The sequence below is a fragment of the Hermetia illucens genome, chromosome 4 (genome assembly GCF_905115235.1).
Source record: "Hermetia illucens chromosome 4, iHerIll2.2.curated.20191125, whole genome shotgun sequence".
Classification (NCBI taxonomy): domain Eukaryota; kingdom Metazoa; phylum Arthropoda; class Insecta; order Diptera; family Stratiomyidae; genus Hermetia; species Hermetia illucens.
Window position 1 is genome coordinate 20,847,969 of NC_051852.1, and position 20,157 is coordinate 20,868,125.

Consider the following 20,157-nt stretch of genomic DNA (forward strand, 5'->3'; position numbering starts at 1 on the left):
AAATTAGCGAGGGCTTCACGTACAGCGACCATCAGGCAATCAGCTTTGAACTAAGGACGGAGCCACAAGGCAGGAGACCGGCACCCCCGATGCCGAAATGCAAAAGAAGACCAGGATTCCCCACTAAAAGACCCAATTATTCGTGAAAAAGTGAACTTCCCAGCCTTGGATCGATTTACCACAGAGCCAGACGAACGGCTCAGAGGGCAGTAGGTAGAATCGATCAAGGGCGAAAGGAACATGCCTATAGGGAAGCTCGCGAGCACCTCAAGCTTGCCATCCAGGGAAGTAAAAAGGAATGTTTTAAGGAGCTCTATTTGGAAGCGGACATAAATCCATGGGGTAGCGTCTATAAAATCATGACAGGACGATTCAGAGGCTGATCATCTCCGCAGATCACGTGCCCTATGCTCTTGTTGAAAATAATCCAGGGGTTATTTCTCCAGCAAGAGGGAGGCACTGACACCTTTCAGAGCCCCCTAAATGTGTCGTCGATTCCACTAGTCACCAGGAACGAGCCACTGGAGATCTGCAGTCGAATAGGCGACAGCAAAGCCCCGGATCTTAACGGCATACCGAATAAGGCCCTCAAACTTGCCGTCAAATGTAGACCGGATATGTTCACGGAGCTGTTCGAAACGTGTATGTCCGAGGGTATCTTTCTTGCACGATGGAAGCGCAGAAGCTGGTACTGCTACCTAAGGCTCCAAACCTCCAGGCGAACCGTCCTCCTATAGACCCATATGTCTTCTAGATACTATGGGGAAAATGTTAAGCGGGCTATTTATAATAGTCGTCGAGAGCCAAGGAAGCCTTTCAGATAGGCAGTATGGGTTCCATAAAACCTGATCAACCATTGATGCCATCAAAATGGTTACTGGCTTGGCCGAAAATGCAATTCACGGAAGGGGTTGTACCAGCAAATATTGTGTGGTGGTGACCTTGGATGTGAGGAATGCATTCAATTCGGCCAATTGGAACCTTATACGAAAGTCTGTGGCGACGATTGATGTTCCCACCTACCTTGCGGCTGTTATCAACAGCTACTTGCATGAGCAAACACTCTGGTATAATACCGATGATGGACGCAAGAAGTGCGTTGTCTCCGCGGGTGTCCCACAGGGCTCTGTACTGGGCCCACTACTGTGGAATGTCGTGTATAATGATGTACTTAACCTTCCGGTTCCTGGTCTTTCAACGCGAGTCCTTTCATTCTATCTCCTTCCTTAGTTTTAAGCGTAAGTTAATCCACTGATTTGCTCCTTTTTCTGAGGACAATATGTAGTTAGAAATTAATTGCACTCTTCCTTAAATAAACAAATAAATCGGGTCTTCGGTCGTGTATGGTTCTCTGCATGTACACAGCTGTGGGTCGCCACATCCTAGCGTACGGATCTATTGTGTGGTGGCAGGACCTAGCAAAATGTACAATATTGGTGCTCTGTAGTCCTGCACAGCAGATGTCCTCAATATTCTCCTAACCTCTACATTAAATACGTTGTGCTGTGTTGCATGTATACCTAAATCCGAATTTTCGATAGCGAAGCGACGGTTATAGTAACGTCCTAGACGAAGTACCCCAGAAGTTATGGACATTCCTAATGGACTACGCGACAGGCAAGCCAAGCTTCACAAGGAATTTTGATGTGGACTTTCCCACCAGGGAAGAGTGGACGACCGGTGACCTTTTACAATGTGATCACACAGTATTTTTCACCGACGGATCAGAGATGGTCTATGAAGTTAGCCGAGTTGTATGGTCTCATAGAATTTGCCAATGTATTCCAGACGGAGGTATGGGCGATAATGGAAGCCTGTCGATGACTGGGGCATGATCCAAGCCCCAAGCATAATATAGCCATTTTGACTGATAGCCAAGCGGCCATTAAGACTTTGTATTCAGTGACGACATCCTCTAGGCTAGTGGGGCAGTACTGGAAGACATTGGACAGTCAGAGTGGCATACCTTCTTCTATGTCCTGGATCATAGGAGCATAAAGGGGAACGAGCGATTTGGCGGACTGACCAGGTGGGGCTCTGTTCTTAGCAGTCTGTGGGCGGGCACCGTCTGCGTGCCATTGGTGATTGTCAGGAACAGAATTAGAAGCCGCTGCTTAGCTTTTGGGCCAGACGTGTACAAACGCGTACAAAATTACGATGGTCTTCAACTCTAGCTAGAACCAGGCTCCGAACCCAAAGAAACCATTCTTTGAGGATCTAAAACAGATCTCTAGTTCTAGACTAGGAGAGCTGCTACCCTTCATGAATGGTCTGAAAATCCAAGTCCACTGGATTGTGCTCCCCTTGCTCTTATCTCGGCAGTCGTATTCAGCGTTACAAATTTTCGTTAGATACTTTTCCGTTATTCCCTTTACGCTTGCAGGGATATCAAATTGGTGGACCTCGACGCAAAATCGGCATGTCTCAAGTTCCTGTTGTTGCGTCGTTGATGATGATGCGACGCCGATAGTCCTAATTCCTCTTGATGCTGACATTGACTATCCTTAGTACCAATATGATGTTTTGAGGGAATCCTAAACTGGAAATGACTGATTTCCATTTTGTAAACATAAATTAAGTTATAAAGTTCATCAAAAACTTAAGTTCTCCAATATTATAATCGGAAATAGCACAGCCATATCAACGAAGGTGCTACCTCCGTGACCTTCCGACGATGGTCGTCCCATACCATCTGCCCAAGATATCCTATTTTGAATCTAGTCACAGCAAATAGAGCCATCACAATAGCACCACTTTTTGGCCTCCATAAAAAGATAGCTCACCTATAAGAGGGAAATGGATGCCGCAATAACCGCAGTCAACAGAGGACCTGGAGATGAAGCATCAACTAATGATCTTCACAACCACCTGAAGAACGTTATCATGGATACGGCCACAAATATACTTGGCCCCAGCCGTGAAAGGAGTCGGAACGGCTGGTTTGACGATGAATGTAAGCTAGAAACGGAACGGAAGAATGCCGCATACCGAGTAATGTTGCATTCTCAAAGAACGCGGGCACGCGCAGAGACTTATTACGAACTCCGTCGAGCGGAGAAGCGACTTCACACACGGAAAAAGGAAGCCTGGGAGAACCAACAAGTCTGTGAACTAGAAAAGTACAGGGAGCAACCGCACCAGGCGCGGAAGTTTTACCAACAAGTCAGCAGGATGAAGCCTTATACACCTCGATGCTCATCCTGCCGAGACAAAGAGGGAAATCTGATTTCCGACAGAATGGGCATATTAGAGTGATGTGGTGAGTACTTTGATGAGCTACTGAACAACCAGAACATCGGCGAGTTGGAGGTCCCGCCAACTGAAGACGACGGACAAATACTGCCACCACCAAGTTTAGGAGAAACAGTCCGTGCAATTCATCGGCTAACAAATCATAAGTCGCCAGGAGCCGATGGAATTACAGCCGAATTGGTTAAATATGGAGGCGACCAGTTACACCAAGTGGTTCATCAACTTGTGCTCAAGGTATGGGACAGCGAATCAATGCCTGACGATTGGCAACGAGGCATTATCTGTCTCATACATAAAAAGGGAGATATCACACAGTGCAGCAATTATAGAGGTATCACGTTGCTGAGTACCACCTATAAGATATTCTCCACTATCTTGCTAGGCCGGATAGCCCCATACGCCCAGAACATCATTGGCCCATACCAAAGAGGCTTCACTCCAGGCAAATCAGCAACAGATCAGATTTTCTCTCTGCGGCAGGCGATGGAAAAACTGTTGGAATATGGACAACAGTTGCACCATCTGTTCATCGACTTTAAAGCCGCCTATGATAGCATAGCCAGGGTAAAACTTTACACGGCCATGGGAGAATTCGGTATCCCGATGAAATTAATAAGACTGACTAGGCTGACCCTGACCAATGTGCGAGGCCAGATAAAAGCAGCAGGATCACTCTCAAGACCATTCGACATCGACAACGGTCTACAACAAGGGGATGCGCTATCATGCGTCCTCTTTAACCTGGCCCTCGAGAAAGTGATCCGTGATGCTGAGGTGAATGCAAGAGGTACGATCCTCTTCAAGTCCACCCAACTACTGGCCTATGCTGACGATATCAACATCATGGGAAGAACCACCCGAGACGTACAAACTGCCTTCATCCAGATCGAGCAGGCGGCGCGAGATCTTGGGCTGCACATTAATGAAGGCAAGACAAAATATATGGTGGCAACGTCAGCACCGAAGACGAATCAACCAACAACATCAAACCGCACTGGTGAAACACAAACACGAAGGAGAATAAGGATAGGAGAATACAACTTTGAGACCGTTGACAATTTCTCCTATCTAGGGTCGAAAATCACAACCGATAACAACTACGATGAGGAAATCCGCGCACGGTTGTTGTCAGCCAACAGAGCCTATTTCAGCTTATAAAGACTGTTCCGCTCGAAACGTCTAACCATAGGGTCAAAGCTCTTACTGTACAAGACTATGATCTTGCCAGTCCTCATGTATTCCTCGGAAACTTGGGTTCTTAGCAAGAAAAATTGCGAACTCTTGGCCGCGTTCGAGAGAAGAATCCTCCGAAGAATTTTTGGCCCCCTACATGAGGATGGACGATTCCGTAGCCTACACAATGACGAAATCTATGAGCGATACCATGACCGTCCGGTTGTCTATAAAATCCGGCTCAATAGGTTACGGTGGGCGGGTCACTTAATCCGTATGGATGAGGATGATCCCACCCGGAAAGTCTATAAGGGCAATATCTATGGTAGAAAAAGAAGACGAGGCAGACCCTGCCTAAGATGGAGCGATGGCGTAGGCCAGGACGCCAGACAGCTTTTAGGGATATCGAATAGGTGGACCTCTACGCAAAACCGGGATGTCTGGAGTTCCTTATTAAGGCAGGCCTAGACCGGATACCGGTTGTTGCGCCATTGATGATGATGATGATAAAAAGATAGCTAAGCGGAGCTCAGAGGAGTGTCAGTTGTACCTTTCCCTTACCGGTCCGAATAGAACCCATGATGGCTAAAGGTATGATGTTGTCTAGAAAATGAAAACGATGGGCGTTCCCGGAAAACATTTTCGATTTATAGTGGAATCAACAACTAATGTAATACCTTCTGGTTCCTTTAACCTGTAACTAATATAAGTAATCAGCAATTTTGGTTTCTCCTTCCCCAGGGCTTCATCTATTGTTGTAGATGGTTTACCAATTCTAAAAATGTTGCCAGGGTAAATCAGAGGACAGTTCATTCAATGTTCATTGATTCAGTATTGACAACCTTTTAGAGATCCTTGTCGATCAACAAACATAACCTATTTTGCGTTGAAAATCGATCAGTCTGGGAGTTGCAAATATACCCCAAAAAACAACTCTATCTACGTCAAAGCATTAGCCTATTGTTTCTTCCCACTTTACCACTTTTTTGGGGATAAAGGAGGAAAACTTAAAAGACTATGCTGTGCCACGTAACATCCTAGTGTAGAATTCACTACCTTTGTGCTAATATCTTTCTTGGGACACAACGAAGTATCAGTTTGAACTAAGGGCTCGGCTCGAGACCAGTTAAAAAGTTGTGTTAAATAGTACCGTGTTTTCTCGAAACTCCTTTTTCAATACCAACGGTTAGCATAGGGGTGCACCGGCTAACTCAGGAGGGTCATTTGTAATTTCAGTAGTGGAACGTTGCTGTCCTTAGTTCGTGGGCGGGTCTATAGAAAGATGTTCTATTAAAACCGTTCAGCCAATAACTGAGTCCTATCCTATCCTTATGGCTGAGATGGAGCTCATACTATAATACTATTCACGGTCAACTGATGTGACTGCTGTGTACTATCCGTGCTCATAACAACTTTGCTAGTACAGCGTCTGCTTGTTCTTCCTTATAACATCCTTGAAGCTTACTTAGATATCTATATTCTTTTTCAACATATTCTAACTCCATTAGAACTTCTGGTGATTCTCCTTAACCTATGCTCTTCAACAGAGAGATCTGGTTTAATGAGAGGACTTCATCAACGTCTGAATTACCTGGTTTCGTATTCAGTTTGGCCTCTGGGTGGTGAGCCAATGACGTCAGTCGGTAATGCCATATGTTCTGGTAAGACAATGAAACGGCTGTGCCGCCATTCTGAAGCTAACAGATACCCTTCCCAAAGCCCTGGTCGACCAAACTGACTACATGTTGCCTCACAAATAATTACCAATTCTGTTTAGTTAAGCATAGCATGATGACCCCCCACACCCCTCGCTGCAAATAGTTCCCTATTCCTATGGCGGTATCAGAAAGGACAAAAAATCCCTTTTGTTATGCCGCGTTCTTTGGTAATCATTGTGTGTGACGCACAAGGAGGAATTTATTTGCTTGCTGTGACTCCATCTTCCTTTGGCACTTCCGCCAAATGCACCACAAGATGAATGACGAGTTGCCAGTCATTCCGAAAGGACAGAAGCGAATCTTTTAACGTAGAAAATACATCTGCATGCTGTACAGCAAGAGTTCCAATAGTACTCAAGGCATTTCCCAATGAATGTGTGATTTCTTCAGCTCCGCAAGGATCATTTCTCTCCCATAGTCAGATGTCCTTCAAGCTCGCCAAAGCCGTTCCTTAATAAATCATAAAATCCCCGAATTTCTTTAGTATTTTCAGTTGAAATTTGTTATTAACTTAATTAAATAAATTAATTTTTAAATTTTCAGTCGGTGGATGGTTGCGGGCAAAGCCGATCCTGAGATGCCAAAACGAATGTATATACATCCCGATTCACCCTCGACGGGGGAGCAATGGATGCAAAAAGTCGTATCATTTCATAAGCTGAAGTTAACAAATAACATAAGCGATAAGCATGGATTTGTAAGTATTGTACGTTTTATCTATGACTCTTTATTTTATTTTTTTTATACATATTTACGTTTTCAATTCATTAAATAAGGGAGAGATTAGCTGTAGCGAATATTGAAGATTCTTTTTAAATTAATTTAAATTCCATGAACTAGGATAAGAAAGTAACCATTTTGATCTAATAAAATGGTAAAAAATATTTCTGCAAACTTCAGATACGGAATTATATAGTTTCGATTGAAATCTGTAGTCAGTATCTTTTCTCAGTTTTTGTATCCTTTTGTTTTGCTAGATATAAATAAATCGTTGTAGCTTCTAAGAGATATTTATGTATTACAGAAATTTCTATCGAGGGTAAGGTGTTATCTGATAATGATTAGATACCATGAGATTATCTGATAATGATTGCTGATGATTCCTTTCACTCTCAAACTGGTAGTAGTCTCGTATCCAATTAAACATACATAGATAGGTATTACCTCATATTTTAAAATCATATAAATTGCCTAGAAACTCCTCTTATTTCCCCACTGAGGTCAAATAATCGGTTTATCACTTACGTCTCCTTCTAAATTTGGTTAATATTTGCTAAATATCACTTCATCGACTACTGTAAGTAGTAGACCATGACTAAGGCTCTTAAGCGCGCCTTCAACACTAAATCTCTTCGGAAAGATGTTAATAATTCTATTGACAAACATCTCATAAGTTTTTTTTTCTTCCAATCCCCCAAAAAAGGAAAAACGCGTCACCAAAATGTCTGTATCTTTGATCCCAGATGCAAATATTCAGATTCTCAAACAGGTTAAAGACCAAAAAATCTCCTTAACTGTAGAGTTGAGTTGTTTGCTGAAAAGTGTGGTGTGCAACACCCTCTCCTTTTCGATGAGATTATCCATGGTATTGGGTATGCTTGTAGATTCGTAGATTGAATTGTCTGTAGATGCTTCTGTAAAGTAGTTTTTTGGAAGCAATATTTGACCACCTAAATCAACACCATTTAAGATGTCAACAGAAGCGGGAGCCGAAAAGAAAGTGGCTAATATGTGGACTTAGTTGAAACATAAATAATGGAAATTTGATGCTTTGATGAAGCACCGAAATGTTATGATGGATGAATTCGGGGGATTTTTGATGGTTTTTAATGTAGGCAGGTGATATCATTTGGAAGTTATAAATAAGAATCGTGACTGAGTTAAATTTGGAGACAAACCATAATAAGTGTTCAGCTTACTCTTGGTACTTAAACATATAATTAGAAGTCGTTGCAACAGTGTTTCAAACGGACGCCACTTTTGAGTCCTTATTAGCCGAAATTGGCGGCTCATAATTCAAGACCCAGTACTGTCCTTCAAGTATCTTCAACTCAAAAATGATGGAGGACAAATTAGTCCCACTAACTGAAAAATTGATCCTATATTTATTTCACCGGAGATAACCCAGTCCTTCAAGTTTTTAAGTAAATTTAGGTCCAAAAGGCCACTGTGATTCTTAACAGCGTTGTTTGACAATTTTATTGTCAAAACTTTGCCATTCTGCCTTTTTGAAGGCTTTGTGGAGAATAAGGCCTCATTTTTTCGGGTACAATGAATCCCCACGGTCTAAGTGCTCAGAGGCTTCTTCCCTACCTCACCAGACCTCATCGAAATCCGTCCATTGTCTGTCTGTCTGTCACATGCACTTTTCTCAGAAACTGTTATACCTGTTCACCTAAAATTTGGAGGGGACGTCGGGAGTATGAATCCCTTCCCTTGCGGCGAATGATATGCTGCTCTTGTGAGCTGAATGGGGGAGGAGACTTCATACATGCAAAAGAAAGGTGCAATATCTTTCTTCCACCGAATATGGAATCAAATTAAAGGTATCAACTAGTTTTTCTCCAATTAGGTGTTAGTTTTACAGTTTCAAAAATAAAAAGGTAAACAGAGTTTTTGCCAAAAGTGGACAGAATAGGGGTCTATACCCTAAAATACGTATCTTCTTCCTAATTAGTACAGTCCATTAATTGGAGGCCGACACGAACCTCCCTCAAATTATAATTGCCTGACCTATTTTCAGACAAACCAAGCAGGTGACAGTTACATAGTGAAAGATTGCCTTGGAAGATATTTTCTCTTTTTATTGGCTAAAAGTATCTAATCTATACAAATACGCATTTTGGGGACAGCTTCAGTGTTTTATTTTCTAAAAAACTTCCTTCACAATTTGGGTTTTTATAGCAATTCCTGTGATTATAATATTTTAATTAAGAGAGAGGAGAAGAATATACTCCTAGTCCTTCCTAAAAGTTCCACCAAGGTTGAAAAATTGTTGAACGTGTTGTCCGTGTTTAGCTTATCTTCGGAGGGGAATTTTAGAGGTCTGGAGGCTTTCGTAGGAATCTAGTCTCCTAACGTTATTCACTTCTTTCAAAATATTGACGTTGTCCAAAGACAAATGGTGCCCCTGCTCGGTTATATGTCTGTCAACCGCGGACCTTATGTGTGGGCTATTCTTATTTTTTAGCGGATTCGGCCCCCTTTAGGGTGTTCTAACACCCTGGAGTGGACTAGCCGTTTTGTTTACCCCACGTAAATCTTGTCGCAGTCTGGGCTGGAAATCTTATGAATGCCGCTTTTTTCCGTACACTCTTTTTTGTCCTTGACTGATTCTAACCAGGTCATAAAAAGGTATCGTCTGATGGTTGAGATCCGCGTTTATGTAGATGCCTTTCGATGTTCTGCCCCAGTAGGTTCTTGCTTAGGTTCTGTGTTCACCTCCTGGAAGAATTTCAACACTCTTGTTTCTTTTTGATCCGATTTTCGATGAGGTTCCTGTTGTATCCGTTTTTCTTGGCTGTTTCCAGGATGTAGTTCATTTCTTCTCTCCTCATTGAGCGGTGTTGTGACCATTCTGTGAATCATAAAATTGTATGCCGTCATCTCATGGTGGAAATCGTGGTGTATTGGATGGTTCTTTGTGTCTGGCTCAGTTTCTTGTAGATGTCGAATTCAAAATCCCCTCTTTCATGGATTATTTTTAAGTCTAGGAACGATATATCGCTTTCCTTTTCGATCTCCATGGTGCAATCGATGTTCCTGTGTGTCCGGCTGAGTTTCTCGAGAATTGTTCCTGCTTCTTCTCTTTTTTTCCCTCCACGTATCTGATCCAGAATCTCGAGAGCGCCCCAACTTCCACGAGTTCATTCTCCAGGTTCTCCATAAATACCTCGCATAGCAGTAGTGAGGGGGGGTTGCCCATTGCTGCCCCAAAAGTTGTTTTATAAAATGTGAAATAGGATTCACTTATGCACGTGAAGGCCAATTTATTTTACAATTTCGCCTTCTTCCTTCATTTGGACAAGTTTCCGTATGTCGTGATCCATTTCTCAAACAAGTGAATGACTTCCTTCATTGGTACGCTTGGAAACAGCACTTTTATCAGTTTGTATCCCCCGGCCTCGTTGAGTCGGGCAATGACTTCCCACTGCTCGTTTTCCTATTTTTAGGCCCAACCTTTTGACTTCTTTCAAGAGATTTTGGGTCGGTGAATTGCTGATACTATCTCTTTGACCTCGTTATCTTCTTTATCTATTTTGGGGAGGCATTTAACTCTGGGTCAAGATGGGTTAGGCATTCTCAATTCAGCTGCTTTCTTAATAATAGACTTGCATTCAGCCAGAGCCTTTTCCACCCTTTTAACGGAGTCTGGCAGAGGGTCCTTCCGAATGACGTGAAACTTACTTTCTTCTAATTTTTTGCGCATAGAGGGATGTTGGTATTGGAAGCCAAAGGTTCAGGTTTTGTTGAGTGCAGCTCTTTGAATTTTTGACGGGTGCGTAAGGGCGTTACGGGGTCTTGAATTGACATAATAAAGGATGATTTCCCTAATTCATCGTTTTATCCTTTGGAGATATGTACGTTCTGCTGTATTCAAAGAAAAGATACTACGAAGTGTGTGGAAAAAGGAAGAAAACCTCATGAGTAACTTATTTTCAAGTTCCAGAAAATCGGCTTGATGACTTTTCCTGTTGATTACATGTGTTAGTCCTTGATGACAATAGCTGTCTACTCTTTGTGCTTGGAATCACTAGAAAAAAACTTTCAGAAGCGGGGCTCCACAATAGTAAGTCTAGCCAAACTATGTTCCAGATCCATAATGTCATTCTGGACTTCTTTAAGATTCTAGTTGCTGGAGGGGATGGCCCACGTTGGGCGCCATATACAATAAGTCAGAATTGCTCGAAATACGGTAGTTGTTTGGCAGCCTTCTGGACCTCTTGATTTATTAAAATTTTATCCGTGGCAATTGTTGAGCCTCAAGCAAAATAGACGCAAGTATTTTGTTTAGGATATGAGAGATCCTAAGTCGACATCCACTTAATGTTGGACAGGACAAAATGGAGTGCAACTTACTTCCTCGTTTTTTGGTCCACGGGCCCCTCGTTTAGGGCATAGCAACCCAAGTACAGAAAAAAGGAAAAGCGGACGGTTTCGTCCAGAGCAGTTGTTGTGCAGATTTACAATAAGCTGAAGATATATAAAATGACCAAACAGCGAGGAATAGTGAATAATTTCCGTGGAGTTATCTTGGTTCAACTGGCGGCCAATATGTATAGATTTTCTTCTCATAAAAATGAAGAAACCTAGACAAACTGGCTTAGATATGATGTCATGTAGCTCATTTGAAAGTAGCTTCTTAAAGTGAAGCCAAGTTGTTAGTCGAATTGCATCTACTATGGCTGTTCTCTCATTTCAAGGGTCAACAACCAGTAAAACTTCAAGCTTCCAGGACCCCTCTTCCTTAGACTAATACAAAGTTCGGTTAAATTCTCTAGATAACAGGTTTTCTGGTCAGTCCCCTAAAGGTCCTTTTTGTCTTGTTAGCCCGTACTGATTCTTTCTCTGTGAAGCGTTAAGTTGGAAGTCCCAAGTAATACCCAGCCGAGCCAGGAGGAAATTTGAGAACTCATTGACTGGAGCCTTCTTTCTTAATTAGACTACATATATTGTAGCTCAAGTATAGCTTCCTCTTTTCTTCGATAGGTCCTTTTCCTTCTCCTACTATGTAGTTCTATAGATTAAAGTCATGATATAAGATAAGTACGGAAGGAGGAAGTTTCTGGCTGCTGCGGAGAACCTAGATTATGACTCCCAACAGTCTGTACATAGCACAGCGAATTCGTTTAAATCTCTCTCAATACAAACCTTGTGCATCGAGTTCCAGTTTCTCCGAAATAGCGTGGGAGTTTCTTGGGGCTTACAAACTTATCCCTTCCTTTTGCGTTAACTTTCATTCCATATGGTAACGAAGTTTGCTTCTATAGACCGGAAACCTGCTTGCTTTGGAGTCCAGAGGTGTTTATTTTACCGGGTAAACTTATCGTTGTTTCTGGTCATTTTTGCATCACTTCCGATGGGAATTCAAGGTCAATCTTCGCTAAGAAGTTACAATGAGTGTACCATGCGATAGAAAGGCTGTATTTCGGAAATTTTAAGTAATAATCACGATATCCTATCGCTATGAGATAGCTTGAGCTTAATCGTACAGTTATGTCTCTGTTGTAGAGTTCATCGCGATGCAGAGTTGACTCGAAGCACTCAGGACCATTAGAGGAACAGAAGGAACGATATTGCAGTAGATTTTCGGTTTAAGGCATTCGCTTATGCGACAAGCACAAAGAGTACCCATTGGGAGTGTAGCCATGATGGTACTAAAAGCCATATGTACGATTATGTGCCTGGGTGTTGTCGAGTTTATAAAAGATCCTGAGCTACCCAATTACTGTCAAAGTTCTCGTCCTGGAGTTATATCGGCCTCCAAACTTTCATATAATACCATGGAAGTATCAAGGCGCTCCCTTGTTTAATCCCAACCACAGTCCCATAGATAGAATTTTACATTCTTTCAAATGTTGAACGAGCCCTGCCAACTACATGTTTCGTAGGTTCACGAGGATTGATGTAAGTGGTCTGTCAGTGTAAGCGGTCTTTGTACGGTTGGGTTTTGTACTGTACCTGCCATTATGAGCCCTTTCTTACAGGTCCTAGGATTCGTTGTAAAATATGCCGCTAGAAAACTTACTGAAAACTTGTTTTTGTTATGCAAGCAAGTTTATAGCAATATAAATTCATGGGCATATAGATGTATAGTCCCTGGAGGGCTTACACAAGTTTCGAAGAGCCAACTATCTGCAGATGGCACAAATTATTTTCGAGAACTTAGTTTGAGTCTCTTTCAATAAGAGCGGCGCCTATAGCTTAGCAGTTCCCTAGCAAAGTGGAGGCTGATATTCAGAAAAATTCCTCTTCCTCCTTTTGGAATTATTATGAATGTCCATCTACGGTACGTGACAGTCCTGTTTCTTTGAGTCCGGGCATTAGCAGGAAACCATTTGGTTGCAATTGCAGGTTACTCCCAATTAAATGGCTGTAACCAAAAGGCAGCCTGGGAGCTTCAGGGTATTAAGCTTCGAATGTCGAACCTTAAGTGAATAAAAAGCCCTGCCCATTCTTCTTTGTACTGCTTGGTAGTCACGTCGTCTTATCTAGACCGAATTCGCCCCTTTCATCGGTCATAGAAATATAGATCTGGCATTAACATCTACAACTGCGCCGACATATTAGCACTGATGGTTTGTGACAATGCGCTTCAGCTTATCTTAGGTTCCCTCAGTTGAATAGGAAGATATTGCCTAAAAGGCTATGATAACCTGTATCATTTCAACTTTTCCCCAATTCGCAATTGTTATGAGGTTAATTACTCTGTTGAATTATCATCCAAAGGTGGACAAGTTTTTCTGGGCCTCTGATCACGCCTCGTTTTCTTGTCCTTTCTGAAAAAACTGACTTCATCTAAAAAAGTTGTTCGCAAAGCATGTTCCCCAGATTCGCCCGTGAGTGAACTCTGACCTCTTGAGTGTCAAATCATCTAAAAATTGGTATCTGGTATTTTACTAGAGTTCTCAGTGAATCTATAGTGATCCGCGGGTTTATTTAAAGGTTTAAAAGTTTTGGTGTATCAGAATCTTAAAAGCATGTGCGACAGCCACTGCATCCTGAAGGGCGCATGCAGACCATTGCATTTCCGGGGCTACCATCAGTTACTGTCAGGTTCGTTTCCATTTACAACTATGAGTGGGCGAGAAGGAAATGTAGGATAATACAGGATGAAAACCTCATGGCCCCCTCCTTATCTGCCAAAAAGGGACAAAAGGACAAGTGGAAATTATACTAGTTGCAAAATTGATGTAGGAAACTATTTGACATCTGACAAAACGGCAGAAATAAAGTACCAAGCGGCAAATAGAAGGAAGCCATGAAGCAAGCTTCAAAAGAAGTAAAATGTAAAAAGCTAAGAGGAAAGCAGACAGAAGATGACAAATCGTAGAAGGGGTGCTAAAAATTAACAATAAGGATAGCGTTTGACGCTCCAAATTTTGGGTAGGAACTACTTTGACATCACCCAACCAACGACTTGAATGATCAAATAAGAATTAGGTAGGAAGAACCATTAATTTTTTGTATTCAGTTGAGATATTTTCTATCTCTCTGCTCCTCTACCCCCATTTGCGCCCTCTATGGTTCTGAGCATTGGCTGACTATAAAAGACAATGAACGGCGGCTCGCGGTAATGGAGACGAAGATGTTGAGTTGGAATAGTGGCACGTTACACGCCTTGACCACATCTGAAGTGAGAATATCCGGAATGGGTCGAATGCTTGGGGTTACACCAATCGTGGGGGAGACGGCGTGTGGGAGACGACGTCTTCAATGGTATGGTCACGTAGTTCACGCTAACGAGAATTCACTTGCCAAGATTGGTCTGAATATCCACGTCGATAGGAAATGATCAAAAGGCCGGCCGAAACAACGGTGACTTGATATGCTGGATAGTAATTTAAAAGCCCCGCGATTGCATCAAGATCAGGCCTTTGACGGTGCAAAATGGCGCAACCGATCACAACGAGCTGACCTTGCCTGTAAATGCGACAAAGGCTAGAGAAAACGCAAAAAAAAGAAGAGTTGTCAAGGCTGTATGGTGTAGAACTCCACTGTTGCCTGTCCTAGGATTCTATTCCGCTACGCAAAAACCTCTTGTGGAGGAACTTTTTGATAGCCCTTTTCTGGCCTAGCCAATTGCGATTGGTCATATCCTGTTTATTTTATTACTTCTTCGATTCCCGTCCGGTCCATGCATCGACTGTACTGGTAAGACTCCTAAACGGGCATTATAAGAGACTTCTACTTTCATCGAAGGGGAAAAGAGCGGTAGTGGATGGACGGAATCGTCTTATTTTTCCATTTCTGACGGACAGAATCCATCTGCATCCCTTTCCCGTTCTCTGCTCTAAATTTGCCCCCAGCTTTCCGGAGGAAGGAAAAATATTGATCTAAAATTCAGAGCAGAGAGAGCAGAATGCCTACTTTTCTTATGAAGACCTCCAAATTTCCTCGCTTGGGCACATACTTAAAGTGATAACTCAATTCACCACCATTAAATTGAAATCTCTTTCCAACGCATTAAAGTGAAATTAATATTTTAAAATTCACCCAAAAAGGACGGCTGACACCAAAACGCGTCCAACTTAATCCGCTTTCTTAGAAGATCACTTGTCGGCGCTTACGACCAGGTCTCACTCTCCTTACTTAATCCTTCAAGACTGCAATCGATCAAACCGAGAGGTTCTGTTCATTCACAGCAGTTTTCGTTATAACCCAACGTCCACTGAAATTTGGCGGTGAGTCGTCATCAACCTTTAGCAAAAACAAATCGTTTATGGCTTCCAATTAATAATCGTCAACGTGCCGAATCGTCATCTGCATACATAAATCTACATCTCATCAGTACGCTTCGAGGAAGCCCCCGGAGAAAAAAGCGGAGACAAATAAAACGAATCTGGACTTCTCAATCTCTAATGATCATATCAATGGAAAATCCATTTTGACATTTTAAAAGTATTCTCAAATTTTAATTTTTATTAATGATCTTTGTATGAAATTTTGGCAGACGCCAGGCTCGAGACCTTTGGGGGGACCGAAAAAAATTAAAAGAATCAGAGTCAACTCGTGGATATGATTATGGCCCAGCCGCGATTGTGATTGTTGGAAGGTTGTAGGCATGTGATCGAGTTAAATGAAGAAATTTAGTGAAGTGAAAGAAAATTTTTAAATGTTTTAATTCATTTCAAGCTGGATCGAATGCTTGACTGAACATCCATCAAAGTTTTTTAAGAAATCGAGATTAGCATGCGCCAGGGATGGGTTACTCACTTTTCTGGATACGGGAGAGATGGGGCGCTCGTTTCGCGACGTGCAGTGACAAAGGGTACGAAACAGGCCTGAAAGTTTGTACATTTTTTGCCTTGACTCCTTTAGACACCTTTATCTGGCTTTGTTCCTTAAGGACCATGTTAAGTCTACTTCCACTGTAAAGATGGTCTCAATCTGAACCTCATCCATATCTTCCTAAAAACTATGAAATATTTCCTACGAAACCTCCACAAATGGGTCGGCTTTTGGGTCTTTGTTCTTCCGGATCGATGAAAAATTTTAACAAGGATTCAAATTAGCCAAAGTGTCGTTCGGATGCGCGACGAAGTGTTAACTCCTTTTGGCCTTATGATGGATTTTTATCTAAACGCTCCATCCTAGGGCAAGTGAGGCGGCTTCTAAAAGCCCATTAGATACTCTACACCGTTTTTGATCTTTATGCTTCAAACATCATTTTCCATAGCGAAATCTTGAATGTCCTGATCTATATCTCTCCTTTATCTTTCCTATTTTTTTCGACTCTATCAAAAGACTCGTCCTCTAGTCCTCATCGATGCCTTCATCATTGTCATCATCGCCTGCATTTAGGTTTTATTTTCTTCATTGCTGATTTATCGAGGCATTTAACATATCAATTACCAAAACCCGGGGTTCGATAATCCTCCCTTTTTAAGACCACAAATCCCCATTAAAACTAACTCAAAAACCGAATGACATAATTATCTTTTGGTTAAGTCCACCTTGGCACAGCATGACGTCTTTCTTTTGCAGATGTTTATCGTTATTTTCTTTTGTGTTTATATCTTTAGCTACTATCTGTAGTTGAGTAGTTTTGATATTGAGGAGGAGGAGGTGAGTGTTATGAAAAGGATCTGGAATGTTCATCTGCCTTTTTGGATTTTGAACATTTTGAATAGAATGGTAGGGAGTGAACTGGGTGCTCAGAAGTACTTAGAGTGTTCTCGCGCTTGTATTATCTCTCTGCAGAATATAAGAAAGTTCATCAAGATTTTAAAGATATTGCTTCCTTTAAAGTTAGAGTTTTGATGGATTTCATCCTTTAGTGTCCTTTTTAAATAAAACTAATGTCTTACCCACGTCCCTCGCTCTCTCTCTCAAATTTTAGGCCCCATTGATAGTTTATAATTCATTTCCTTGCCAAGCAAGTCCTTAAATATCCATCGGCAACACTATTTCAAACCATTTCGATCTTCTCTACCAATAACCCATAGTCCTTTCCACGCTTTCTACCTGTGTATAACAACAAAACCTTGGTCCTGGCGACGTAACTAATCAGCACTCTCAGCACGGCAATATAGATAAACCGCAAGGACATGAAAGGATATCAAGATGCCGCCGGTTGTTTTTCAATTGTTTACGGCAGGCACAATACAAGAAAGAGGATATTTCAAAGGACCTAAATAGGCAAACAAATATAAGTAGGAGATAATTCAGGACCGTTTGCAGTAGCTCCTATTGAGTCAATAGGCGAATAGACCTAAGCATTGACTATGCGGTTAGTCTTTTGTTATTCGCGACGGGAGGAGTGCGCACTCGTTGACAGGATCATAAATTTTTCGGTGATTTTCGAACAAGGATAATGAATGATGGATGCTTCGATTAGTTATGTTCATAATAAGAGCAATTTCGAATTGGATAAGTTAGAATCAGGTTGATTGAAAACGTAGACTCTCTAAAAACGACTTCTTCTCTCCTTATAGTAAGTAAGGCAATCATATTTATCGAGCCTGCATACGCACTTGTATGCAGCTAAATGTCGAAGGTTCCCTGCTAGCACTCTCATCTCTCTCTCTCTCCTTCTCTCTTGATTTTTTCTTCATTTAAATCCTATTTTTTGTCGGTGCTACTTCTTTCAATTTCAATAAGTACAACCCTTGATTAAGCATTCCGAAATTTGCAATTGTTATTCCAAAAATTAAGGAGAGTAAGATGTCATTGAATACTTTTTTCTCTGAATGAGGACCATAGACTTCAAATACGAAAGTGCCTCAGTTATCTGTACCTAATTCGGGGCTCCATACCTAGAAGGTCCTCATTCCCTGGTAGAAAATCAAACTACTGCTGGAATGGTGAACTGGCCAGCTTTCGAACAGCCTGTCACCGAGCCAAAACCGCGGCTCAGAGGGCAAAATCGACCAAAGGCAAAAAGAGTGCGCCTATAAGGAAACCCGCAAAAGCCATCAACCTCGCCATCGAGTGGAGTATGAAGGAATCCTTTGAGGTGCTCTGTTTGGAAGCGGCCGTAAATCCGTGGGGGAGCGCCTATAGAGTCGTGATGGAGAGATTCAGAGGTCGTTCATCTCCGCAGATCACGCGGCGTCAGCAAGAGGAGGGTACTGACAGCTTTCAGCGACCCCTGAATGTGGCGACAATTCCGCCAGTCACCAGTGATGAATTGCTGGAGATCTGCCACGGAATCCGGGTCTGGATGCAGGAAATATTGCGTGGTGGTGACCTTGGACTTTAGCAATGCATTTAATTTGGCCAATTGGAATCTAATACTGAAATCTCTGGTGAAGATTAGCATTCCCGCCTATCTCATAGCTATTGCCAACAGCTATTTACAAGAACGGAGGCTATGACATTACACCGATGATGGACCCCCGGAGTACGCTGTGTCCGTGGGTGTCCCGCAGGGCTCCATACTGCTCGACTGCTGTGGAACATCATATGCAATGATGTTCTTAATCTTCCGGTTCCGGAGAAAGCCACGGTGGTGGGTTACCCCGACGATATAGCGATGGTTGTAGTCGCAGTTAAGATTTGGTTGGCTAGCGCTGGGCTGGCACTCGCGGAGAAGAAGACGAAAACGGTCCTTCTCACCATACTTGCAAGCTGCTTGTAGCCAGGGTAGTGGATTCCATGTTGTTGTATGTCATCCCAGTTTTGGCATCAGCGCTGCATATCTTATCTAGCGCAAATAAAATGAGTGCAGTCTACATAAGAACCGCCCTAAGGGTGTGTTCTGCCTTTCGGATCGTCTGCGTGTCATGCCATGTCATGATGCGGCATTTCGCCGTCTTAGGAGCGGAGCTGGTTGACATCTTGGCAGATAAGGTGACGGAAATATATAACATCAATTTCATCTCTTCTTTATCGGAAGCGAAAAAAGCCGAATGGAAGAGGTCTATAATTAGATGGCAACAGCGATGGAACCATTCAAAGAAGGGTCGTTGGACACATAGGATGATCCCTAACATCAGAGCGTAGTTGGGGAGAAAACATAGGGGAGATTAATTATAACCTCATCCAGTTTCTCATCGACCATGGTGGATAGCGACAATACCTGTATAGGTTTAAATTGGATACCTCACCTCATTTTCGAAAATCCAAAGTCTACTGAAGGAAAGGAGCAGCTTAAAGGAAACTCTCAGTGAAATGCTATCACCGGAAAATTTTGTCCGGAAAATGGTAGCTTGCCATTAGAATTCCGACTCCATGATTGCAACGGTCCAAAGTCAACTGCGAAAAGCGGAAGAGCCGAATAAGGTGCGGTTCCGGTTGCCGTGGGTAGACGGATAAAGCCCTAGCTAAAAAAATCTAACTCCACCCCAATGATGTAATACCTGACCTGACCTGATTAGGGACCGAAAACGTTATATGCCTCGGAATCATTAGGGAAAATTAAGTCAGAAACTAAACTGAACTACTAACCATGGTGAAGTATCTGTTAACGGTTTTCAAAAGAACAACGCTGGCTTTCCTGCTGAGATTCTCATGCACTCTTGACTCAGGAATTCGACTTTAGGGGGGGGGGGGGGGGGGTTTACAGTAAATATTATTACGAGCCCAAAAAAGAAACTGATACTAATGGCCGATTCATTTAAAAACAACTGTCAGTACCTGTCAAAATGCCGTGCCAGGATGGACAATCTAGTCTCATGACTTCTTACTATAGCTCTTTTGTTTTTCCTTTCCTTAATGCAATAGCATAATTAGAAAACGAAACAAACTTTTTTAACACAAGCCTATTAAAGGGTCATTTGTCAATATAATACCAGATAACTATTCGCAAGCTCTTTTAAACTTAATACTGATTGCTCTTTCGATTTTATGG

General features: G+C 42.2%; 1 protein-coding gene across 6 annotated transcripts in view; it reads left to right on the forward strand.

Annotated features, from left to right (window-relative positions):
• Nucleotides 1–20,157, forward strand: part of LOC119654449 (optomotor-blind protein) — a 425,188-nt gene that overhangs the window by 193,993 nt on the left and 211,038 nt on the right. For 5 of the 6 annotated variants that reach the window (XM_038059857.1, XM_038059853.1, XM_038059856.1 and 2 more), the window contains one exon: nt 6,687–6,840. In XM_038059857.1, the coding sequence (XP_037915785.1) occupies nt 6,687–6,840 (154 nt within the window). Of the gene's footprint in view, nt 1–6,686; nt 6,850–20,157 lie in introns of all 6 variants that reach the window. The other variant, XM_038059855.1, reaches the window with a different exon arrangement.